The following is a 27,014-nucleotide window of genomic DNA, read 5'->3' as shown; positions in this document are numbered from 1 at the left end:
ACAGTAGAGCACAGTCAATGGCCTACCTAAGTGCAAAGCCCAGCCTAGGGCTCCACCTCAACATGGAGTCAAGCCAGGAACACCATCTGGTTAGGATGGTGTTCCTGACATGAGCCAGGAACACCATCTGGTTCCTAACAACCTAAGACCCCGCCCAACCAGAAACAGTTGCAGAGCCCAAGCCATAGCCCTGCCCATTCATGAGTCCAACCCAAGCGCCATGTTGCTAGGAAACATAACCTGCCACCTCACCCCACTAGAAGTGATTGCAGACTCCAGGTAGTGGCCTCACCTGACCATGGATTCAGCTAGCAGCCCCACCCCGTGAGGAGGCCCTCGTAGCAGCTCTGCTTGAATGTGGAGTCCAGCCAGCAGTTGCACCCAACCACAGAGCCCAGCAAGCAGCACCCAACCTCATACCTCAGAATATGGGCAGTAGCCTTATCTAACAAGAGAACCCCATAGCAAGCCCTGCCTACAAACAGACACTACCAGCAGGCCTGTCCAGTATTCCAAGCTGAGCTGACTGGTGAATGTCTTTCCCTGCTGAAGTGAAACCATAAATACTGAAGGAAGAGACCATTTGCCTTAATATGCAGATACCAACACAAGGAATCAAGGAACAAGAAGAGTCAGGTAAACTTGACACCACCAAAGGAAGCTAATAAACCTCCTATAACTGATCCTGAAGTAGTGGAGCTCGGTGAACCGTCTGACAAAGAATTTCTAATAATTATCTTAAAGAAGTTCAGTGACCTGTAAGAACACAGAGACAGCTAGATGAAATTAGGAAAACAATGCAAGAACAAAGTGGAAAGTTCAGCAAAGAAATAGAAACTATCAACAACCAAACAAGCAACCCAGACAGAAATCTTAAAACTGAAAAATGCAGTGACTGAACTGGAGAATTCTATTGAGAGATTCAACAACAGACTTGACCAAGTGCCACCCCCTGGCCCCCACAATAAAAAAAGTAAGTGAGTGAATTAGAATATAGGTCATTGAACTTATTTAGTCAAAGCTGCAAAAAGAAGGAAAAAGTAAAGACTTACAGAACACTATTAAGACGTACAAATACTTGGAATCCCAGAAGGAGAAAGGAAAGCAGTAATGGCTTAGGGAAAGAAATGGACATTCAGATTCAAGGATCCCAAATAGACTGAAACCAAAAGGGCTCTACTGAGACACATTATAACTACATTATCAAAAGTCAAAGAAAAAGAGAAAATTATGAAAGCAGCGGAGAAAAGTGACTTGTTACATACAAGGGAGGCCTTATAAGACTAAATTGATTTTTTAATAAAACTTCACAGTTCAGGAGAGTGAGAGGATGATATTCAAAATACTGAAAGAAAAAAAGCTGTCAACCAAGAATAGTATACCTAGTAATGCTGTTTTTCACAAATCAAGGAGAGAAAAAGATTTCCTGAAAAACAAAAGCTGAGGGATTTTATCACCCCTCAATTTAACTTACAAGAAATGCTAAAGGGTGTTTTTCAAGCAGAATTTAAAGGATGCTAACCAACATCATAAAAACATATGAATGTGTTTATAAAACTTACTGGTGATGGTAAATGTATAGTCAAAGTCTGGTTCTTTGAAATTGTAATAGTGGTATGTAATTCATAACTCTAGTTTAAAAGTTAAAAGACAAATGTATGAAAAATAGCTATAACTACAATAATTTGTTATTGGATACACAATATTAAAAATAACGTAAATTGTAACACCAGTAACCTGAAATGTGAGGGGCAGAGGATTAAATGTCTAAAGTTTCTATATGCTATTGAACTTAAATTGTCATCAGTTTAAAATAGAATATTTTATGTGAGCCTTATGGTAATCACAAAGGAAAAACTTTCTGTAATAGGTACAGAAAAGACTGGTAAAGGAGTCAGAGCACACTGCTGCAAAAAGTCATTGTTCACAAAACAAGATAGCAAGAGAAGAAGCAAAGAACAAAGGATCTACAAAACAGAAAACAATACAGTGGCAGTGGTAAGTCTTTACCCATCAATAATTACTTTTAGCATATTTGGATTAAATTATTTAATCAAAAGACAGAATCGCTGAATGGATTAAAAAGCAAGATCCAATAATATGCTGAATACAAGACATTGTAGCTTTAAGAACATACATAGACTAAAAGTGAAGGGATGAAAAAGCTTATTTCAAGCATATAGTAACCAAAAGTAAGCAGGGCGAGCTATAGTTATAACAGATAAAATAGACTTTAAGCTTAAAATAGAAGAGACAAAAAGGTTATTATATAATGATAAAGGGGTCATTTCATCAGGAAGAACAATTGTAACTAATTATGTCCCCAACATCAGAGCACTGAAATTTATAAAGCAAATACTAACAAGGAAAAGGGGAAGTAAACATCCATAGAGTAATAGTGAGGACTTTAATAACCCTCTCAATAATGGATAGATCAATCAGACAGAGAATCAGTAAGGAAACAGCAGATTTGAATTAAACCAAACAGATCTAACATTCCATCCAGTTGCAGCAGAATGCACGTTCTTCTTAAGTGCACATGGAACATTTTCTAGGAGAGATCATGTGTTAGGCCAAAGACAAGCCTCAACAAATTCAAGAAGGTAAGAATTATCAAGTATCTTTTCTGACCACCACAGTGTGAAACTGGAAATCAATAACAGGATGAAAGCTGGAAATCTTGCAAATATGTGAATTTAAGTAACACAGTCATGAACAACTAATGGGTCAAAGAAATAACGAAAGATATTTCAAAAGCATGAAACAATAAAAAATGAAAACACGCATACCAAAACTTGCAGGATACAGCAAAAGGATCTAAGAGGGAAGTTTATAGTGATAAGTGTAAAACATAGATTAAGAACAAGGGAAGCTCTCAAATTAACAACCTAACTTTCCACCTCACGAAACTAGAAAAAGAACAAGCTAAGGGCAAAATTAGAGAAGGAAGCAGATAATAAAGATCAGAATAGAAATGAGTAAATTAGAGAATAAGAAAACAATAGAAAAGATTAATAAAATTAAGAATAGATTCTTTGAAAGGACAAAATAGAGAAACCTTTAGCTAAACTAATCAAGAAAAAAAGAACTGAAAATTATAAATGAAAGGGGAGATACTACCTCTCATACCACAGAAATACAAAGGATCATAAGAGACTACTGTGAACAATTACACGTCACCAAGTTAGACAAGCTAGAAGAAATAAACTCCTAGAAATATACAGCCTATCAAGAATGAATCCTGAAGAAATAGAAAATCTGTGTCAAACAATAATGAGCAAGGAGACTGAATCAGTAATCAAAAATCTCCCAACAAAGAAAAGCCGAGGACCAGGGGTTAATATCCAAAATATACAAGGAACTCGTACAACTCAGTAGCAAATTAACAGTCCAGTTTAAAAATGGACAAAGGATTTGAATAAACATCTTTTTAAGAGAAGATATTCAAATGGCTAAGAGGCACATGAAAAGGTGCTCAACATTACACGTCGTCAGGGAAATGCAAATCAAAACAGCAATGAGATATCACTCTATACTGGTTGGAAAGGGTATTATCAAAAAGGCAAGAGAGAACAAGTGTTACTGAGATTGTGAACAAATGGGAACTCTTGTAAACTATTGGTGGGAATGTAAATTGGTACAGCCACTATGGAAAACATATAGAGGCTCCTCAAAAAATTAAAAATACAACTACCATATGGTCCAGCAATATACAAAGGAAATGCAGTTACTATCAAAGAGATTGCTGCACCCTCACATTACAGTAGCCAACACATGGAAACAGTCCAACTGTCCATTGATTGATGAATGATAAAGAAAATGGTGTACACACACACACACACACACACACACACACACACACACAGCCTACTAGAATGTTATTCACCCAGGAACAGGAAAAAGGAAAGTTGTGACAACATGCATGAACCTTAAGTTACACAATCTTACATATCCATTATATCTCAATAAAGCTATAAAAACATCCACATGGATACAGATGATGTATAGAAAGATATCTGATGATAGACTGTACCCAAACAAGAAGGTTTTCCCCCAGGCTGTGGCTGCTTTTATGTAGGGAATATATTGCATTATTTTAAAGTTTTAAAGTTTCCATGTCTTTGATTTATTGCTAACATTGAACATTTTTCATGTTTGTTAGCTACTTTTACTTATATATTTGTCAGTCGGTATTATCCATTTATTATTAGGGCTTTTATTGTCTCTTTACATCTTTAATGTTATAAAATTTGTGTTATGAACTTTGTATATATTGTAAGAAATTAATTTATTTTGACATAGGTATAAGATATTTTTAACATAAAAGTTTAATATACACTGCTATTTTGCAGTTTCCCTTAAAAGTACTCTCTTTTAATCTTGTTTGATACACATACATATATTCCATATTTTTCTGTAATTGTACCTAGGACTATTTTCCTTGTGATGATTTCGTATTATGACAGTTCTTTTCCTTTAAATGATCGGTTAGTCATCTTATTTTCTTGTAATTTTTTTGAAGTTTAATTTTTCCCTTTCCTTTTATTTCCTGTTTCTCCTCATCTTTTTCTTCCCGTTCCCTTTCTTTTTCCTTCCTTTCCTTTTTTTTCCCTTTAGCTCTATGTTCGCCCTTTTGTACCAATTGAAATTTGTTTTTCCCTTTGAAATGAAATGAACATCTGACTTGTTTTTTTCGCACAAATAGATAGCCAGTTGTCCCAACACATTAATTGACTAATTCTTCCCTTCCTTCCACAATCTATGATGAGATTTCATCATCAGAAAGCCAACACTTTTTTTTTGGATCAAGGTTATTCTAGGTATTTTATGGATGTTGTTCTCCTCCTCCTCTTTGCTACTTTTGTGGACAGGATTATTTTTCCATTTCTAAATGTCTATCTTTAAAATTAACCCTTTAAGGAGTAAATTTTAACCTTTAAGTTGAACTCTTCATTTAGAAAATAATTTGCCTTATTTTCACTGACCCATACTCTTACAGAAGCAAAAAACATAGAAAACTCATGTTGTTGGATATTAGAAGTGGACAGAAGCATGACTGACAAGGCCGGAGGAGGGCTAGTTCTTTGAATGCATTCGTTGTCTTTGTTCATCTTACTCCTCCATGTCTCAATTCAGAGCCACAGCTTAAATCTGGGAGCCCCACATCTCCAGATCACTGTCATGCCTCACTCTCTCACTATCCAAGAACTTCTCTTGTGTAACTTTAAGATGTACAGGGTAATGATTTGATATATGTATTACATTCTGAAGTGATTATCATAATAGTTAACATCCATCACCTCATATAGTTAAAATTTTTTGTGTGTCTAGTGAGAACTTTTAAAATCTACTCTTAGCAGCTTTCAAATATACAGTACTTTCAGATACTTTCAACTTTCAAATAGCAGTATAATATTGTTAACTTAGTCTCCATGCTGTGCATTATATATCCCCGGGACTTACCCATCTTGAAACCAGAAGTTTGTATGAGAAGTCAGCCCGAGAAAGACAAATACCATATGAAATTGCTTATATGTGGAATCTTTTTTAAAAAATGATATAAATGAACTTATTGACAAAACAAACAGTCTATTTACAAAACAAACAGGCTTAGAGAATGTTCTTATGGTTACCAATTAATAGAACTTGATTTTTAAAAAATTTGGGGGCTACCTCTACTCTCTAAGCTTGTTTTCTTCTCCATTCTGGTGCTAAATTATCAGTATTTGAAGTTGTTTGGCATTTCAAATGAGGTAGTTTATTTTTTTAAGTTAATTATGACTTGGTAGATTCAGGTAAGCATCTATCTTTCACAGGCAAGATCTAATGCATTACCAGACAGAGCTATAGCAATAGAAAAATTGAATTATGTAACTATATTTAAGAATGGTTGGCTTCTTTCTGAATACTTTTGAGAAAAATGGGTTACTACATTACCTAAACATTAAGATCTGTAAACAGGCCAGGCTTTAGGTAAAATTACCACTACTTTGGCAAATTTAATTTAGTTTAATTATTTAATTTAGCTTCTTTGATTACACTTGCTTCAAAAAACACTTTCCCTTCTCATTTCAAGTTAAAAGAAAAAAACTATGTACAGAGGGAGTTTGGATTAACATTCTTAAGTAGTCTGCTGTTAACAGTATTACTATAGCCAAATAAGCTTTGGGGAGCTCGACCTTTGAACTGTATTTTGGTCACCAGGAAAAAGTGCCTTTTTATAAACAATTTTAAAAATAAAAATGATAATGTTGACTTTAGCACCACTGCACCAGTACCACCAGGCTTATGACACACAGAAAGCAAGGACAGCTGTCTATAAATTCGCTCTTCTGTTCCCTCTCCACAGATGGAGAGCATCACATTAATTAAAAGCAAAAGCTCTTGACACTAAACAGAGTAAATAGATTTTAAGTAGAGTGGATGTCTGTTGCTTCATGAGAATGACTCCATCTTGTGAGAGGAATGAGTAGTTCTCTGAAACACTTTCTCCTGTCATAGTCACATTCCCAGATCATCACTAACATCTAGTAAGACTTCTACCAAAAGCTTTTTTTTCTCTTTAAGTCTTTCTGTTTAGACAACTGATAAGTACCTTTCTCTCACCACTAAAAGCACTCTAAACTTTCATATCAAGTAGGTTTTAAGACTAGAAGACATAGAGAATATCCACTAGAGAATAAATTTACAAATTAACTTACTAGGATGGTTACTCAAGACAGAAGGAATGAGCAGGAGGATTGGGTAAAGAAGGGAAGAAAATTGATCATTTTTGTATATTTAATATGAGCCACATGTATTTAAAAGATTTTCTCATTTATTATGGAGGTATCAAACACTTACATGACGTTTCTCTTTGCTAGGCACTGTTCTAAGTCCTTTACAAATATTAACTTTTGTAATTCTTGTAAGTCCTACATTAACATGATAAGCAGGTACTATATAAGTTGGCCATCATAATCTTTATTTTAGTAAACTGAAGCACAGAAAGTTTAAGTAATTTGCCTGCGGTGATGTACCTAGTAAGTGTCTGGGCCAAAATTCAGACCTAGCAATGTGGGCCTTCATCACTGGGCTTTGCCATCATTGGAGCTTCACATCAATTTTATAAGGTGGGCCTGGTGTCTATCCATTTTAGAGCTGTGGATCCTGTGTCTGGTGAAATAACTTAGGATCAGCCTTGAACTTATTTTCTTTCCCCACCAAGTTAGCATTTCTTATGTACTTCCTGTTCTTATTAATGATATCAAGATTTACCCAGTCATCCAAATCTGAAATTGAATTACAGATTTCATTATTTTCAGCTGAGTATCTGAGCCCTTCTTTAATCTCTTCTGCTACTGTGTTAAATTGGACCCTCATTCTGCTGCTACTAAGTCGCTTCAGTCATGTCCAACTCTGTGGGACCCCATAGATGGCAGCCCACCAGGCTCCACCGTCCCTGGGATTCTCCAGGCAAGAACACTGGAGTGGGTTGCCATTTCCTTCTCCAATGCGTGAAAGTGAAAAGTGAAAGTGAAGTCGCTCAGCCGTGTCTGACTCTTCGAGACCCCACGGACTGCAGCCTACTGGGCTCCTCTGTCCATGGGATTTTCCAGGCAAGAGTACTGGAGTGGATTGCCATTGCCTTCTCTTCTCTTATTCTGCCCTAAACCGAGGATTGTAATCTCAGATGCTTACTGGAAGCAGGCAGGTAGGTAGTACAAGGAGTGAAGGAGGCTGGGCCTGAGGAAGGAAGTTGGTGAACTCTGGTGGGAACTAGGGTTTTCAGGGACCCACCCACTGCTTCTGTCTTTGCCATCCATTTGCAGGCAGGATTGTGGGCTCGAAATTGACAGATTGGGTTTTTTGAGAGGAGCCAGAAATCTGGATTTTTATGTGAAATCTTCTGATTTCTGAACCATAGTACGAGTCACACAAAATATGAGGGTTGCAGGCCCTCAGTTTTGTTACCCCTGACCGTTTATTATTGAGTCCTCCAGGCTGATTTACACTCCTCCAGTCTAGTCTACTCAGCCTTCTTGCAGCCTCCCTATGCTAGCATAATCTATCCGAAGACCCAATCAGATGGAATTGTAGGGGAGGTTAGCAGGGTCAAAAGCATTAAAACATGTAACATTTTTGGAAGAGTTCTTGGTACTTGGGTAAGTGCCCAGTAAATGTTCTTTATTGCTCTTCATTTAATTAAAGGCCTTAGACAACTCCCATTTATACTCAGGATAATTTTTTAACATGGCCAGAAAAGTATTTTATGATTCCTGACTGACTTTGCACCTTCATCTTTGGCTATTTCACCAGATGTACTCAAGCCCTTCTCTACACTTGAGTGTATCAGTTGATTTCAAGCCCTTTCAGCCTCTTCCCCTTCTGCCTTGGCCATCTGACTTGTGGACTCTTTGATCATCACCAACAAGAGTCAAGTGAGGCATCTCCTCCTCTCTTAAACCTCAGTCTGTACTTTTCCTTGAGTTTCCCTTGTGTCACCCTAGGACTGTGAACTCCCTAAGAGCAGGGACTGTGTTTTATCAGTTTTCGCATTCTCAATGCTTTGTGCAGTGCTGGCACATAGTGTCTATCTGCAGTAATATTGGTTGGAAATATTGTGACTGTAAAAGTTAGTATTGGCCCTTGAACTCGCACCTGACGGTGAATTTCTTGTTCTTCAGATGGTACCTCAGAGAGGAAAGAAGCTGTGGCTGCTCTGTTATCGTTAGGGACCCAGAGGGCAGTGTCCAGCCTGAGGACCTGTTGGGATTCTCAGTTCAGTTCAGTCGCTCAGTCATGTCCGACTCTTTGCGACCCCATGAATTGCAGCACGCCAGGCCTCTCTGTCCATCACCAACTCCCGGAGGCTACCCAAACCCATGTCCATTGAGTCGGTGATGCCATCCAACCATCTCATCCTCTGTCATCCCCTTCTCCTCCCGCCCCCAATCCTTCCCAGCATTAGGGTCTTTTCCAATGAGTCAACCCTTCGCATGAGGTGCCCAAAGTATTCGAGTTTCAGCTTCAACATCAGACCTTCCAGTGAACACCCAGGATTGATCTCTTTTAGGATGGATTGATTGGATCTCCTTGCAGTCCAAGGGACTCTCAAGAGTCTTCTCCAACACCACAGTTCAAAAGCATCAATTCTTTGGCGCTCAGCTTTCTTCACCGTCCAACTCTCACATCCATACATGACCACTGGAAAAACCATAGCCTTGACTAGACGTACTTTTGTTGGCAAAGTAATGTCTCTGCTTTTAAATATGCTATCTAGGTTGGCCATAACCTTCCTTCCAAGGAGTAAGCGTCTTTTAATTTCATGGCTGCAATCACCATCAGCAGTGATTTTGGAGCCCAAAAAAATAAAGTCTGACACTGTTTCCACTGTTTCCCCATCTATTTCCCATGAAGTGATGGGACCAGATGCCATGATCTTAGTTTTCTGAACGTTGAGCTTTAAGCCAACTTTTTCACTCTCCTCTTTCACCTTCATCAAGAGGCTCTTTAGTTCTTCTTCACTTTCTGCCATAAGGGTGGTGTCATCCGCATATCTGAGGTTATTGATATTTCTCCCGGCAACCGTGATTCAAGCTTGTGTTTCTTCCAGCCCAGCGTTTCTCATGATGTACTCTGCACATAAGTTAAATAAGCAGGGTGACAATATACAGCCTTGACATACTCCTTTTCCTATTTGGAACCAGTCTGTTGTTCCATGTCCAGTTCTAACTGTTGCTTCCTGACCTGCATACAGGTTTCTCAAGAGACAGGTCAGATGGTCTGGTATTCCCATCTCTTGAAGAATTTTCCACAGTTTATTGTGATCCACACAGTCAAAGGCTTTGGCATAGTCAATAAAGCAGAAATAGATGCTTTTCTGGAACTCTCTTGCTTTTTCGATGATCCAGCGGATATTGGCAATTTGATCTCTGGTTCCTCTGCCTTTTCTAAAACCAGCTTGAACATCTGGAAGTTCACGGTTCACATATTGCTGAAGCCTGGCTTGGAGAATTTTGATCATTACTTTACTAGCGTGTGAGATGAGTGCAATTGTGCGGTAGTTTGAGCATTCTTTGGCATTGCCTTTCTTTGGGATTGGAACGAAGACTGACCTCTTCCAGTCCTGTGGCCACTGCTGAGTTTTCCAAATTTGCTGGCATATCGAGTGCAGCACTTTCACAGCATCACCTTTGAGGATTTGAAATAGCTCAACTGGAATTCCATCACCTCCACTAGCTTTGTTCGTAGTGATGCTTTCTAAGGCCCACTTGACTTCACATTCCAGGATGTCTGGCTCTAGGTGAGTGATCACACCATCGTGATTATCTGGGTCGTGAAGATCTTTTTTGTACAGTTCTTCTGTGTATTCTTGCCACCTCTTCTTAATATCTTCTGCTTCTGTTAGGTCCATACCATTTTGCAACTAATGTTGAATCTAGGAAAATGTTTCTTCTCCAAGGCATTAATGATGCTCTGTTCTCTGAAGTGTAGTTTGTGAAAGTTAAGGTGAAGTCATTGGTTAAATCGTACTGGTCAGGTAAAGCAGCTCTGTTTTTCTATTTTAGAAGTGTGATGGTAAATGCTTGGAGGCACTACATCTATTTATAGATGGCCCCAGTGCCAGATTTGTTATCTCCTTTCCCCAGGCTTGATAAACGAAAGAATGCTGGACTGCGATTGGTAGCGTCTGCATTAATGAATAGGAGAGTCTGGAGAAAACACGTGAACAGGAAATTCAAGGGCACCTACTGTTGTTTTTATCAGTGCAGGAATTCTAGACTTGCAAATTGTATCCTGTTCTTTTTCTGGTTGAAGAAAGGGCTTTAGTAAATAAAAGACAAAGAACAGTGTGAAATCCATTAGAGGAATACATTTGCAGTATAACAAGTGCCAGTTATCCAGATCATTCTTTGTAATAATTTGGTCCCTTCTGTTCTTAGTTTTGCTTAATTTTAATATTATAGAGCATGTTTGTGTCTGGTTAGAGAGTAATAATTTTTGTTTTATTTTGTTTTTTAAGCCAATCTCTAAAAGAGATTATTTAATCCAGACTAAGGAAGGGAGTTTTGGGTTTTTCTGTAGTTGAATCTCTCAAATAGGTTTTGTCTCTCTGAAGGTTAATATAACACCAAATGATACTGTAGTTTTTAATCCAAAGGAAATTGTTAGATATGAGACATATATAATTTAAAATCCGTTAATTTTGAGTTCGGTTACTCACCATCATTTATAGAATGCAGACTGTGTACTCAGCACTTTGCCAGGTGCTGTAATTTTGTTACAGAGATGAACAGACATAGGTTTTGCTCTGATTAGGTTTTTAAACAAGACATACACTTGCATGTATGTATAATTTGAATGGAAAAACCATGGTGATCATAGTTAAATTATATAGTGTTTAGAAGTCGCTTTTCATCACTCTATATCCCTTCTGGATTTTGGAGTTATAAGTTCATTTCATCTTTCTATGGAAGAATCCTCTTCTTTTTATGTTTACCCCTCTTTCATAAAGACTTCAGGTTCATAAATCTTTATCTAAAACTGTCTCACATTTTTTTCTGCACTGTTAATGCAAACACTTTCTGTGGTTTGGAGTTGTTTTTAAGTATCCCAACTTCTTTATGTTTCACAAAAATTTCCCCCCCAAATTTTGCTCAGTAATATTTCTGCCCACTCCTAGCTCCCTAGTTTTGCATCATCTGGGAAAACCCTGGCAGCAATAGGGCTTAATATTGGCCATCTCCTCCTGACACTTTGAATGGGCAGAGGTGTCCTGAGCAAGATAGTGGTCAATCTTTTTTTTTTTTTTTTAAGATTCCACTTTCTCTTTGTGCCATTAAACAGTTGAATTGAATAAACAATTCTCTGTTTTGATGCCGTGCTCACCAGCCTTCTTAAGTCTTTACATCTAACTTGCCTACAAAAACAGAGTGCATTTGCCAAAACATGCAAGTTATCTATTTCTTGTTCCTCAGTTTCTTATTGTGTAAATCCATAAATTGCCATTATGTCTTGTTTATCAGTCTCTTTTGAACTTTGTGAGGATAAAGTAGCTTCCATAATCTGATTGCCCTGGAACACTGGCAGCTGAAGGCCAGACCCTGCTCCTTGGCAGACAGAGCAGAGCAGCCTGTTTTTCGAGGCCCTTTGGCAGCCTGTCAGCTGCTACACCCTGAATTCATCATATATCGTTCTTTCTGACTTCTAAAAGCATTTGTGTTATTTAGTCACTAAGTCGTGTCCACCTCTTTGGGACCCCATGAACTGTAGCTCTGCCAGCCTCCTCTGTCCATGGGATTTCCCAGGCAAGAACATTGGAGTGGGTTGCCATTTCCTCCTCCAGGGGATCTTCCCAACCCAGGGATCAAATCCACATCTGCTGTATCTCCTGCATTGACAGGCAGATTCTTTACCTCCGAGCCACCTGGGAGTATTACTGATGTGTTATTTCTTTGTGTTTTTTCAAGGGGCATTATAAAATGTTTTATTTATTAGTTTTTTTCACCATTCACTTTTTGAAAGGAAACTATAAACCTTGGATAACTATAGTTGAGTCTTGACCTTTTTTCCTCCTGCCAGTTGGCAAACCAATTTGAAAATTCTCTTGTCAGCTACAGATATTCTGGACAAATCAGAAAGCACTCTTAAAATTTCTAGATATTGCTCTTCATTTTGTTTCTAAGTCCCTCTCCCTCAAATATTAAAAAAAAAAGTAACAGGCACTTTTTTTTTAAACCAGTGTTTGAAAATAACTGTCTATAAACTTAAAATTTATATGCCTAAAGGGGGATCCCTCGAATACTGCTGCAAATGTCTATCTACCCGCCTTTTTGAGGATTTAGGATACATATTATTCCATTAACAATGCAATGTAATGGGAAGTCATACAGTAAGAAACTTTGTATAATCTAGATTTCCTGAATTTATTTTACTTCTTCCACTTCCAGCCAACCTTCCATCTCCCCCCTTCCTCACCAAATCCCCAAGTGCCAATTAGCAAACATGACTGGGGATGTTTACTCTGTACTGGCCCACCCCCTCTTTTCCTTTCTTTGACTTTTCTGCATCTGATCCTGAAACATAGAACATGAACCCAGTTTTCTGAGATCTCCAAAGATAATGTGGCAGCATTGCCTTAGGTAGCATTCCAAGTTTCGTCATCATGTTCAGTCGTGTCTGACTCTTTTCGACCCTGTGGACTGCACCCTGCCAGACTCCTCTGTCCATAGATTTTTCCAGGCAAGAATACTGGAGTGGGTTGCCATTTCCTCCTCCAGAGGATCTTCCCTACCCAGGGATCGAATCCACTTCTCCTCCATGGAAGGTGGATTCTTGATCACTGAACCACCTGGGAAACCATTCCAAGCCTAGTGTTCAAAAATCACATGGCCAGGATAATTCTTGAGCTCATTTTATTATTGTTTCAAAAATAATGCTATTATTAAAGCACATTAAAAAATTAAACTAAATGCCTAAAATAATGTCTTGCATTTGTATAATTTCTATGTTGTATTATCTCAGATGGCCTTAGACTAGGCCTGTGAGCTCGCTGAGCAAGTGCTGTGATTCCTGGGTCTGAGGGGAAAGTGACCTGAGCTCAGAGCATTGTGGTGATTTGACTAGGACCCTGGTGGCTCGGATGGTAAAGTGTCTGCCTGCAGTGCAGCAGACCTGGGTTCAGTCTCTGGGTTGGGAAGATGCCGTGGAGAAGGAAATGGCAACCCACTCCAGTACCCTTGCCTGGAAAATCCCACGGACAGAGGAGCGTGATAGGCTACAGTCCATGGGGTTGCAGAGTCGGACACGACTCACTTTCTCGCTTTCATGTGATCATTTAGCAGCAGAACCTGGATTAGATCTCTAAATATCTGACTCCAAGGTTCAGTAAGTTTCTTTTTCCACAGTTGCCACCCTTTATAGACAAGTTTTGCTAATTTTTTCAACTCTCCTTTCACCCCATCCCCCATTTGATAAGTGGACTCATTTCATTCAGTAATACCTACTCTGAGTCGTCCAATACAATGCTATCAAGGTGAACACTCAAGAACGATTCAGGGAAAGTTCTTGCCCAGAAATGCTCTGAGTTTAGTGGGATAGGCAGATGACGTGATCAGCGCTAGTAGCTGGGGTGTTTGTTACACGTGGCAGAGAGCACACTTGAAATAATGACATTTGGTCTCTTCTGGTAAATTGATGTCTCTCCTGGCAGAGAACCTTTGGGAAGTCACCACAGTAAGGCTTTTGTCACACTGGGCTGTGAAGGATCAGCAGTAGCCCTGCAGATAGAGCGTAGGACAGAACTGGTTCAGGAATAGGTCATGCCAGGGCTTGGAGGCGTGAAAAGGCCAAGTGAGTGGTGAGGAAGGGCAGCAGACAAGGCCAGAAAGGCAGATTGGAGATAGGTGGGGTGGGACTCCAAAGATCACCAGCTGACTTTTCCAAGTTTCAGTTCCTTTCTTTACTGGGCTGTTGTGAAGAAGAAATGCAGTCATGCTTGGGAGTGCCATGGTCTTAAAGCCTCAGGCAAAAAGGGGAAAATTAATGAGTAAACTCTCATAAAGTTTCTGATAGATACAGTCTGTGTATGAGTTGTCCTTATTTATCTTGCTGAGCTGATTTGACTTGCTGTACATGCCATGAACAATTTTAAACAAGTAATGTGATCAGCTTCTTGTTATAAAAAGATTTAGAGTAGCCAGCAGAGAAACAAGTTTATGATGTTAAAATAAAAAGTGCAATTTTAGACATAATGAGGTTCAAGCAGTGGATTGAGGTATAAACTCACTAAGACAACAGCGGAACTGGGGGTTTGCCATAATTAACTTGTTTACTTTCAACCTGTGTATGACTTGTTTCACATGAAGAATGAGATCCCTGGAGTATAGTCCAGTTCAGGTCTGTATCCAGGCCTCTGTGTTTTGATGTAGTTAGTTAAGGAGAGGTTGGTGTTGGGGGTAGGTGACAGATTTGGGAGAATACTTTTAGCTAATAATGCAACGTTGGATAGTTACCCTGGCAATCTGGATCTTCTCTAGTATGGTCTGTTATGACCTCCCAGCTAGATAAGCGAAAGCCTCTTTAATGTATGGAGCCATTCTAGGTGGTTTTGTTTGGGTTTTTTTTGGGGGGGTGGTGGGGTCTAGATGTGGACTATGGTGGGCAAGTCTCTAGGGTCAGTGCCCACCTATAGCAGCCACCAGAGTTCAGTCTTAACATTCCTTATCTGGTCTAATCGTCTACCTTACCTTCTCCTTCTTGGTTTTTTTTTTTTGTTGTTGTTGTTTGTTTGCTTTTTGGCCATGCCACACAGCATGTGGGATCCTAGTTCCCCAACCAGGGACCAAACCTGTGCCCCTTGCAGTGGAAACATGGAGTCTTAACCACTGGAACTCCAGGGAGGTCCTCACATTATCTTCTTTAAACCAGTACTTTGCTTGGCTGGCTCAATGGTTTTTGAAAGTTGACACCTGAATGACTTTAAGTAAACAAACATTGTCCAGGAAAGATCACAGAACTTCCCTGTTGTCACCTGACTTGATTCATATGTTTTTGTTTCCTGCCTGGTTCCTATAGGCATTTGAGTTTCATCTGAAAATGAAATGCACCTACCAGTCTAGAGTAGTGTACTAGACTTTGTCCTAGCACTATTTGGAATGACTTAGGATTCAGGATGAAATAGGGCATTCATGGACTCCGTTCAGGGGGGCTTGTTTCTGGGGCATCCTTGGTTAAGCCTGTACTTCCACTGCAGGGGGCACAAGTCAGGGGATTAAGATCCCACATGCTGTGCAACATGGCCAAAGGGGTTTGCTTCTAAAAGTGTTTTTTCCCTAAAACATAGTACCCATAAGAATTGCTCTGAAAGATGTTCATGTGCATAGTTGCTGTAACACTCCTTGAATCATAGAATTTATATGGCAGAAACTACTCTTGCTATTTAACTGAACTTCGTTAACTCTTTTGGAGATGTATGTTTATTGGGTCATAAGTATTAGCAAAGTCTTGTGAATTTTATTTAGTAATCAGTAAGACAACCACAAAATTGATTGAACCTTTCTTGTTTTGAATGAGTGGTGAATATGTGTGTGAATGTGTTCATGTTGTATGTGGACTGCTACTGGTGCTTCTTTAGTGTGATTTACACCTGCCAGCACAGAATTCATTTCTGTTGCTTTGGGAATGATGTATCTTTCTCTTTCTTTGCTATATTTACTAAATACTGTATTTCTTTATTATATTATGTTACTTATAATGTGAAAGACTCCTGTGTCTTAACTGTTAGGGTACAATGTTGTTGCCTAGTAGAAATCAGACCATTTCTAGAGTTTGTTGAGAGATAGAAAGTTTTCTTTTCCAGTGAAATAATTTGTGTTTCTTTGTCATTCTAGTTTCTGTTACTATGGCAATGACGGCAGGGTCTACAACCAGCTTTCCTATGAGCAACCATACCCGGGAAAGAGTGACTGTAGCCAAGCTCACATTGGAGAATTTTTACAGCAACCTAATTTTACAGCATGAAGAGAGAGAAACCAGGTATAGTAAAGGCTGGTCAAAATTTTCTGTGTAGTTAAATAAGCTATTATATTGCAAGTGGGAGGTAAACATGTTGGTCTGTTAATAATATAAATATTGTGGATCCTTGAATGCTGATTTTAAGTTTCCCATAATGACAGTGTACTTGGTTACTTGTTTTACCTTCACAGAGTAGTGGCTTGTCCTGGCACCAATATACTTATATCTCATGTTAATTGATGTTTTAAACAAAATGTTTCTGACCATGAGATTATGGTATATCTTTATACTTTCTGTTTTAAAAAACTTTCTTTTAGAGAGCTAATTAATGAATGACTGCTTTTAATCCAGAAACATTTGTAGTGTTGTGTGAATATCAGTGGGAATGAGAGAATTTTTTAAAAATTGACATTATTTTGCCTTCAGAAAATTTACAGTAAGGAAGATAATGCACATGAATATTGTATGGAAGGGTGAAATGCATGCCCTTTGAGAAGGGTGAAGAAAGGAGAGGTTGTTTTTGAAAAAGGCAGCTGGGAAGGCTTCCTCGAGGTTGGTGGCATTTGAACAGAGCCCCTAAGGACGAGTACTATTACATATACATGAAAGGGAGAAGGGAGAGGTTAACAAGCAGGAGGGAGGATACTGGAGACAGAAGAAAGTACCTTACCAGGTCAGGCATTGTCCAGTTTAACTCCAACTAGATTTTTACCATTTCCTGGGAGCCTTGGATGCTTCAGATCGAAGCTATTCTCATGGTAGTAAAGAGCCTTGAAAAATTTTGAACAGAAGATCGAAATGATCACAGGTGCTTCTCTGGAAGAGCACTTTAGTTGTGTTGTACAGAATGGATTGTGGGAGGAGAAATTAGAAACAGGAAAGGATGTAGTCCTGGCCAGTGGAAAGGAAGCTAGCTTTAGGATTATGACAGCAATAGTAGGGAAGACCTCAGTGAGAAAGATGGGAAAAACATGGCAGCTACCCAGATAAGGAATGTGAGAGAAAGAAGTCAATGCTGGCTCTGAAATTTCACACCTGGGCAAACAGAGAGTGGTATAACTTAGTGAAATAGAACTTAAGGGGAAGAATCTGGTTTTGGATGTAATTTTGGGTGGGTCTAACTACAGATTAGACATGGCTGGGGAGAGTACAGAACTGGAAAGTGAAACTCAAGTGACTATTCAGAAGTCAGCTGAGAAGAAGGAAAAATAAAAGAGAGTTAAGAAAGGTAGAGACTAGTGAGGAGAGTAAATGTGTCTTTGATCAAAATTCCTAGAGGAAAAGAGGAAAGAGAATGGAACAGAGGTGAGTTAAACTGAGTTCACCATCAGCAGAAATTCCGAAAGATTCAACTTAGGCAGAAGGCAAGTGAGCACACTCAGAGGATCTAAATGTAAATATGTAGATAAATCTCAGCCAAAGTGGACTGTATAAGAAAACTTCAACAATAATGATAATATCTTAGATATTTTAAAGAATAGAACTAAAGTATTTTTCTACAGTAGACTATCAAGAGGGAAGTGGAATTAAATTGTTCTTAGAGATCAGTGTGTCCTAAGGATAGGGATATAACATAGAGGGGGTAAAGACTGATTAATTTCAAGCTCTGACAAATTAAGAATACTTGTTATAATTTCTAGGGTGGCCACTAAAAGAATAAAATGAGTTTGTAACTTTCAAACTAATGGAAGGAAAAAAAGAGCTAGGGGAAAAATAAATTCAGAAGAAAGCAAGGGAAAAAGAAAAACTGAAATACCTAAAAGTAAGCACAAGTAGAAACCACACCATAAGTTAGAAATAAAGCATGTAAGAAATCACCGTAATTGTAAATATAATGAAAGTCTGAAAGTGATCAGATCATCAAGGGAGACTGAATGAAGTAAAAGAGAACCGAGGAAGGAAAGTCCTATGTTTCAATAGTCACGCAAGTTACCATCTTTCTCAGTGAGAAAGAAGAGAAAAACATGGCAGCTACCCAGATAAGGAATGTGAGAGAAAGAAGTCAATGCTGACTTAAAATTCATGAGAATTTTAAAATTCATGAGAATTTTAAAGGTACATTATTTGTCTTTTATTGCTGCAACCTTAAAGTAACTCAGTTTTGCCTTCTGTTCCCAAACAAAAGAAAATAGGGATAAAAATTATTTTTTTTAAAAAAGCATGATAAGTCAAATTAAATAGCTCATGCCATGGAAGTCAAATTAAATAGCTCATGTTTTCTAAAAGCTTGTACTTTAAGGAACATGTGATGGATTTTTTAGGCTTAATTAATTGGATAAATACATAAGCCAAATAAAGTACCAATCAGTACAAAGCTTAAGATCATTTCAGGAGGAAACTATGTTTTAAGAAGGGACAAGAGAAGCCTGTGGGTCTTCTCATTTAGGTATGGAAATGGATGGAAGTTTTTGCATCTCTCCCCAGAAGGAAGGATAAGTTGCTGAAGTGTTGGCTTTAGAAGGCGAGCATAGGAATTTGACAGAAGAATAAAGTTGTTTGTATATTGATACTCCCTCCTGTGTTAATGGTCCTCTGACTCTCTGGATTCTTCCTGCAGAGAAGAAAACTCGGATCATTCCCCAAGCAGCTCTGGTGTCTAGAGGGGCATGATGGCAGACACAGAGTCCAGTTTCAGGAACTTAGTCCATTCAAAGGGTTGGCCTTGGGCAATAATGTGTAAACAAAAGATAAAAATCAGTGTGATTAGCACCAAGGTAGGTGCTTATTACTAGAATTGAGGAAGTAAGTGGAGAATATTCTTTGACATGCTGACTTATGAACAGGCTTTAGATATTTTTGTTATGAATTTTCCATAAGAAATAAAAAGGATCTTAAAAGTGGTTTAGGAAAGAGTTTCCCTTTGGGCATATTGTCATAAACATCATGGTTTCAGTCCTCAACCTTTGAAAGTTAGTCTTTTTCTAGTATGCTGCAAAACTAATTAGGAAAAGCTCTCCCAGGTTTATCATTAGAAAAAAAAAAGCAATACAATAGAAATGAAATACTAATAGTCACTTGGAAATGAGTTGCAAAGTGGATACTACAGCTATCTGCCTGGTTACCAGTTATTTCATCCATACTGACCAACACTACACATCCCCTCACCCCACCCCTACTCCCTCCGTAGCTTAAGTAACTTCAAGGGTACATTTTAAAATATTGAAGAACTGAATTTGGCTATACCTAGAAAAGCAAATATTCTAGTAGTTAATGGGTTATTTTTTTAATGTACATATATCACTTTCTAATTTCCCAAGAATTATAGTAGAATCAAATATACTTAATTGCACTGAACATCTTTCCTAGATTAACTAGGAAAATCAAGTTTAGAGGTTAAGTGAAGGATGTAGACAAGCTTTAGCTAATAAGCGTCAAAACCAAAGTTCAAGCACAGGGAAGCCTAGGGATATCCACCTTAAAAAATTTTACTTTTAGTCACTGTAGTTACCTTTTTATACATCTAGTATAAACACTGATAAATGTTAATGATTTTGGAGGTTTGAACGTTAGATAACATAGTTTTCCATGTTAGAACATGAGTCACCCTTGCTAACAATTCATTTAGGCAGCTTTAGAATTAAATTACTCATTTGGTAAGACAGCTAAATCTGGACTAGGCTTTTATTTTGAAAAAGAAATATTTATATGTGTGTGTGTATGTATATATATATATATATATATATATAAAATCACTCTTTTTAGTGATTATTTTGATTCAACTTGAAAGATTTTTTTTTTAGCATAGCAAACTGAAGTGTAAACTTGAAAAAATAAATGTACATTTCTTAAATGGAAATATTTAGGAATGCATTTAAATTTAAATTATTTTTTCTTCTAAAAAGGCAGAAGAAATTAGAAGTGGCTATGGAAGAAGAAGGATTAGCAGATGAAGAGGTAATGTAAGCTGTAATTACTATGACTAATGCCTCTGTTGTATGCCTGAAAGTCGATAAATCTTAAATGTTCTCACTACAAAAAAAAATAGCATTTAGTTATGTGAGGTGATGGATGTGTTAACTAACTTTATTGTGGTCCACATTTCACAATATATATTCACTTGTATCAAATCATCACATTGTAGGAAATCCCCTGGTGATTAGGACCCCATGCTTCCACTGCTGGGTATCTGGGTTTGATCCCTCTTTGAGGAACTAAGATCCTGCGGATCACATCATGTGGCCAAAGGGGGGGAGGATATTACCACATTGAAACTTTCACAAATATGTCAATTATATCTCAATAAAAAGGGGAAAGCTATAATAACTGTGCAGAAGCTACCCCAGTGGCTTTTTCAAGTATTGGCGCTAGTGGTAAAGATTCCTCCTACCAGTACGGGAGACATGAGAGAGCACGGGCTCGATCCCTGGGTCAGGAAGGTCCCCCGGAGAAGGGAATGGCAGCCCGTTCCAGGATTCTTGCCTGGAGAATCCCATGGACAGAGGAATCTGATGGGTTACAGTCCGTGGGGTCACAAAGAGTTGGACATGACTGAAGTGACTTAGAATGCACACATGATCTTATAATTTAGGTAATGTGGGTTTAATATTTGAACGTGGTCTTCTTACTGTGTTGCTATGATGGAAATCTTTGAAAGGGGGAAGCTTTTTTAAAAATTCTAAGAATATATATTCGCTGAATAGTATCTACAGTATTCTAGGTGTGAGGAATAAGAAAAGAGGGCTCCAAGAAGAATCAGTTAATTGCCAAATCTTCTTTAAAATTTTCCTACATGTTTCTTGAAACCACCTGGTTCACTAGTCTGGTGCCAGGAACCCAGTCGTGTAAATGACCGTGTGTTTCGCCTGAAGACTCACTGCCCCCAGCCCGTCTCCCTTGTGTTCTCAGCCGTGTCTCAGCCCCTGTTTTCCTATACACTGCAGCCAGGGTTATCTGTCAAAAACCAGATCTGACCAAGTCACCCTTTTGTTTAATACCTTTCACTGGCTCCCATGTTCTCTCGGGATAAGGCCAACTCTTCAACATGAGTGGATATACAAGTCCCTTTATAATTTGGCTTTTGCTTCCCTTTCTCTCACCTTATCTCTTGTCACCCCACCACCAGGCTGCCCAACAGGATTGAATTATTTTCATTTCCTTGCTCCTGCCTGTAGACTTTCTTCTGTGCATCTCTGCTGCTTGGAACTCTTCCTTCTGCCTGCCTGAGTTCCACTATTCTTCAAGATGTTTTCTGTCTCTTTCTAGGCAACACGTCCACTGGGATAGTACACTATTCTTGTCCCTGGGGCAGCCTTAAAACCATCTTCCCAGAGTAGAAACTCCATGACGTCTATTCAGCATTACGTGATCCCGGTTGGCACAGGGCTGGGATAAATATTTGGTAAATAAATGAACAATGGACAGTGGATCTTTCCCTAAAGAGCTTATAGATTAGAAGGAGAGATTACGTGTGTGTATGTGTACAAATAGATATACATGATAGAATGTGGCAAACTTTGAAAATAGGGAGTTTTTTCCCTAGTTCAGGGGATCAGAAAAGGTTTCACGGAAGAATTAACAGTTGATTTGAATCTTAAAGAAATAGGTAGAATTTACATGATTTTTTAAGAGGTACATTCAAAGTAATGAGTATGTGCAGAATATTGCACTTTAAAAATGAACTATATGAAAGCAGATGACCAAAGGCAAAGCAAGTATCATAAACAAGAGAAACTGGCCACATTGGTTTCCTAGGGACATTTAGTCTTTTGATCTAATATATTTTGCATATTTAATTCACTTTTTTTTTCATTTCCACAAAGAAATGGATTCTTTTTTTTTTTTGCCTTGTTCTAAAGGTTTTCTCCTCACAGTTTACTTTTTGATAAAGAATACCACTTTTCACTTTGCTGAAAGAAAACAAGACCCCCAGCCTGATTATACTTGTTTCCCATGACTGCCACTGGGGTGGATGGAGGTGGCCTGGTTTCAGGGCTATCCTGTTGGCCCAGTGAAGCCAAGTTCTACTTTTCAAGAGAAGCTGGAAATCTGGACTTGTATGAAATCATTTTCCTTTTTAAAATATTGGCAAGTTATTAGAATAATTTAAAAACAACTTAGGGGCCAAATCAAATGCATGTAAGAGTTGAGTATAGCCTCTCATCCACACCAGCAGGTGCTATGTACATCTAGAACTGTTCTCTTTAATTCTCTTTAAATAACTCACAGAAAATGTGAGGTGATTTTACCCCTAAAAGTTCTCAGTGGCCTAACATTTAAATTTTCAGTAAAGATGTTAGAATTCTACAAATGCTTCTTATTGGGCCCCATGCTAAGCCCTAGACTGTCACAAATAGACATGATCTCTGAACGAATGTACAGTGTTCTGGAACTATCTTTATGTGGGGTGGATCTTTTCAAAGTAAAATTGTTTTATAAAAATAAATTCATCCTTAATGCATTCTATAATAGAAACTAACTTGTGAAATAGTTTATGAAAGTTGTGAAAACTAAACCATATATAATGTGGCCATGAGAAGCATTTATAAGAGATGAAGTTGTTACCTGATGTATTCCATATCTTTAAACTTCTGTGTACACTGTCTTCTACAAAAACTGAGCACCCTGCAAAATGAGCGTTTGAGGAACACCCATTTGAAGAGGAATGGAGGAAAAAAAAAGAAAATGGTGTGTTTCTAGTTTCATCTCATTTTAAATCCTATCTAACATGGAATATTATTTACTGTGAGGGAAAACCAAACTGCACAAGTTTAAGCTGCAAGAGAGCCTTGAAATGGTAAGCCTGTCCATAGATTTCTGTTGTCGTCTTTGAGAGGAAAGAATATGATTACCAAAAATATGATTACGTTATTTGCTTTACAAGATGACTTGATTTACACAAGTTGTGAGCAGATATATTAACATGCTTTTTTCATCAGTTTTTTAAGAAATGTGAACTTTTTAAAATGTGGACTTTGTAGTTCAACTCTCTTTGGACTACAACGTGGACTTTGATATTATGGATAGGTTTTTTGTTTTTCAAGTACTATGACAGTGTCATCGGTGATTTCTCTTTTTCATAGGATTGTATATTCCATACACTGTGATCTACCTTTCACCATTTAATAGCTGTCTCCTGACTACATAAATATTGTTTCCTTACCACACTGTACAACCTGTCAAATAGTAAGAAGCATTCTTTGACTGCCTCTCTTGTCTGTCAATTTTGAGCATAATTTATGAAACTGTGTGATGAGGTCTTTTCCATTCAGATTAGACAAGTTTCTGAATCTGCATCCAGTTGTACATTGTTAAATCCATAAAGCCAGAAATCCAGCCTGCCTTTCAGAATTCTTATATTTAATCATTCATGTAATTTTTAAAAGGGGCTTTTGCTTCTTAGAAAAATAGTGTTATAGTGCCACCGTGTGGCCTTTTAAAATTAGAGTCAGAGTTTATAACAAGCTACTTCTGAGCTATCCTTTTGTTTTACTAATAATTCATTTTTCAACATTATTGATTCAAAAGGCATTTTTAAACAAAGAAGGTCTTCACTATTTCCACCACTGGTGTGGCTTCATTTAGCTGTTTAAAGGTGGTTAGATTGAAGACATAATTTCCTGATTTTATTTTTGTAGACTTTGTTAGAAGTATCAGAATTCCATTGTGTTGATGATGCATACTTGCATATTTCTAATTAATAATTAACTTTACCAGTTTGGAAACAGTTGCACACAGGGGTAGGAAGGGGCTATTCAGTGGTTATATCTTGAACTACATTTAGGAACAGTGCTTCTGAACCGTTTCAGTCATTTTGACTTGTTTCTTTCTCAGAACTGAACCTCTGCATGCTTGATGGGTTCAGCTGAAGATGAACTGGGGCTTGATATTTTCACTGATTTTGTTTGCTACCCATTTTGTGTGACCTCTACTGTGTTGTTGTTCTGTTGCTAAGTTGTGTCCAACTCTTTGCAACCCCATGGACTCAGCACACCAGGTCTTCCCTGGTCTTCACCATCTCCTGGAGTTTGCTCAGGTTCATGTCCATCGAGTCGGTGATGCCATTCTACCATCTCATCCTCTGCTGCCCGCTTCTCCTCCTGCCCTCAGTGGTTCCTGGCATCAGGGTCTTTTCCATTGAGTCAGCTCTTCACATCAGGTGGCCAAAGTATTGGAGCTTCAGCTTCAGCATCTGTCCTTCCAGTGAACATTCAGGGTTGATTTCCTTTAGGATTGACTAGTTTGATCTCCTTGCTGTCCAAGGGACTCTCAAGAGTATTATGTGACCTCTACTAGGTTGAGCTAATTTGACATAATGCTATGTCAAAAAGCAGAATTTTGTTTCATGAGGGGAAGGAAAAGCAAGGTTTAGAACAATTAAATAAATGCTCATTCCAAGTGTAAGCTTCGGGTAGTTTATAATTTTTCTTTAATAGTATTTTTGGTAATCTTTGTATAATAAATTGTGAAATTCTTAACTTAGATATTTTAAAGGATTCTTTGTGTAATTATTTGGTTGTTGTTGCAATTTCATATTTTTAAGAAGTTATATGCCAAGTCTCAAGCACTTTATTTAAAAAATCTGCCCAAGAATAAATTCTACCATAAATAAGCCTGTATGGGAATATGCTGCTGTGTTATCCAGTGTCAGAAGCGTCAGCTGTTGTGAGAGAGCAGCCTTGGAAATTAGGGGGTTGACACAATTCCCTAGTAGATTTCTTAACAGTAAAGAATGAATATCAGAAATTATGGGGACTTCCCCAGTGGTCCAGCAGTTAAGAATCTGCTTTCCAATGCAGGCAGCATGGGTTTGATTCCTGGTTTGTGGAATTAAGATCCCACATGCTGCGTGATGCGGCCAAAAGAAAAATAAAGAATGCTATTAGCATTTCCTAAAGTTTAATTTTTATTTTAAGTTAGCATATAGTTGAAAGAATATGTGGACTTGTTAAGATTAAATGTTTAACAGAGTCTGTCTCAAGAATAAAGATTTATCAATTGTTAAAAAATTTTTAATGATTTTTTAAATTATTTTATTTTTGCCATGCTTAATGAATGTTCAACTTTGGTAAAGAAGCTGTAGTACCAGTATATAATATTTAAGATACGTTACCTTCATTTTAATAGATCACATCTTTTAACACTATAGGCTTCCTTTGAAACAGTCTGATTTTAAAAGTCATCTTCCTAAAATGTTTTTTTTTAATAGAAAAAGTTACGCCGATCACAGCATGCTCGCAAGGAGACAGAGTTCTTACGGCTCAAGCGGACCAGACTTGGCCTGGATGACTTTGAGTCTCTGAAAGTTATAGGAAGAGGAGCGTTCGGAGAGGTGTGCTTCTTTTTTAAAGTCGCTGCTATTGAAAATATGTATCTTAAGATAGTAGCTTCATATGTGAGTAGTATAATGTGTTAACATGTGTATTAAAGTAGCTTAATTTTAATAGAATTTCTAAAATAACAAGCAACAGCAAATTACAGCACTGCTTTATTTAAAGGAGCCTGCCTTTCACCCCTAAATAAATAGCAGTGACTGAAATTTGTGCTGTGAATTTTTACATTCAAGGTGCGGCTGGTCCAGAAGAAAGATACAGGCCATATCTATGCAATGAAGATATTGAGAAAAGCTGATATGCTTGAAAAAGAGCAGGTAAGAGTTCTTTAGCACGTGTAACCAAAGGAACATCCACTGTAGAGGTGTTAGAGTAAATGTTAAAACTGGTATTTTTAAGAAACAGAAACCTACACATCTTACTATTTAATTGATTATAGATTTTTTTGGTAGCCTGTTTCATTGTTTCTCTCTGGTTAAAATTTCTTCCAAATTCATAATCTAGCTTATGTGTTCAGGCTGTCATAACAAAATACCACAGACTGAGTGACTTAAAGAGCAGAAATTTCTTTTCTCATAGCTCTGGAGGCTGGAAGTCCAGGAGCAAGGCAGGGTTTCGTTGCTGGTGAGACCTCTGTTCCTGGCTTGCACACAGCAGCCTTCTCACCAAGTGCCCACATAGCCTTTCCTTGCAGAGGGCAGAGAGTGACTCCCTGGGGTCTTTTCTTATAAGAACACTAACCCTCCCTACTTATGACCTCACTAAATCTACCTCCTTAGAGGACCCCATCTCCAGATCCAGTCACAGTGGGGTTTAGTGCATCACCATAGGAATTTTCAGGGAGAACGCAAACCTTCAGTTCACAGCAAAATACCTTCTTCTCTGACTTCACTAAAAATAAAGGACAGTTCTCAACACTCTCAGTCCCTATTACCTATCAAATAAGCAAACCAGTCTCCTAAGAATTTGCTGATTTTATCACACGTATTTCAAAATCTGTAAAGGGCCCCTCTTGTGGCTTGGATGGTAAAAGATGTGCCTGCAGTGCAGGAGACCCAGGTTTGATCCCTGAGTTAGGAAGATCCCCTGGAGAAGGGAATGGCTACCCACTCCCGTATTCTTGCCTGGAGAATTCCACGGACAGAGGAGCCTGGCGGGCTGCAATCCATGGGTTACGGAGTCAGAGACAACTGTACGACTAACACTCTAACACTCAAAATCTGTAACCCCTCCAATTTTGTACTCTGA

The 27,014-nt window shown here is 38.2% G+C and overlaps 1 protein-coding gene across 9 annotated transcripts in view; it reads left to right on the top strand.

The window, feature by feature from the left end:
- The window catches only part of STK38L (serine/threonine kinase 38 like), an 85,950-nt gene that overhangs the window by 41,814 nt on the left and 17,122 nt on the right, over positions 1-27,014 (top strand). For 2 of the 9 annotated variants that reach the window (XM_081591897.1, XM_081591899.1), the window contains 4 exons: positions 16,374-16,518; positions 20,344-20,391; positions 25,643-25,765; positions 26,000-26,083. In XM_081591897.1, the coding sequence (XP_081448023.1) occupies positions 20,362-20,391; positions 25,643-25,765; positions 26,000-26,083 (237 nt within the window). In that variant the 5' untranslated portion in view covers positions 16,374-16,518; positions 20,344-20,361. Of the gene's footprint in view, positions 1-1,870; positions 1,999-16,373; positions 16,524-20,339; positions 20,392-25,642; positions 25,766-25,999; positions 26,084-27,014 lie in introns of all 9 variants that reach the window. The other 7 variants (XM_081591891.1, XM_081591890.1, XM_081591893.1 and 4 more) reach the window with 5 other exon arrangements.

Source organism: Giraffa tippelskirchi, chromosome 4, assembly GCF_054371585.1.
Source record: "Giraffa tippelskirchi isolate mGirTip1 chromosome 4, T2T-mGirTip1v1.2.pri, whole genome shotgun sequence".
Taxonomy (NCBI): domain Eukaryota; kingdom Metazoa; phylum Chordata; class Mammalia; order Artiodactyla; family Giraffidae; genus Giraffa; species Giraffa tippelskirchi.
This window is presented reverse-complemented; position numbering and strand designations above follow the sequence as displayed.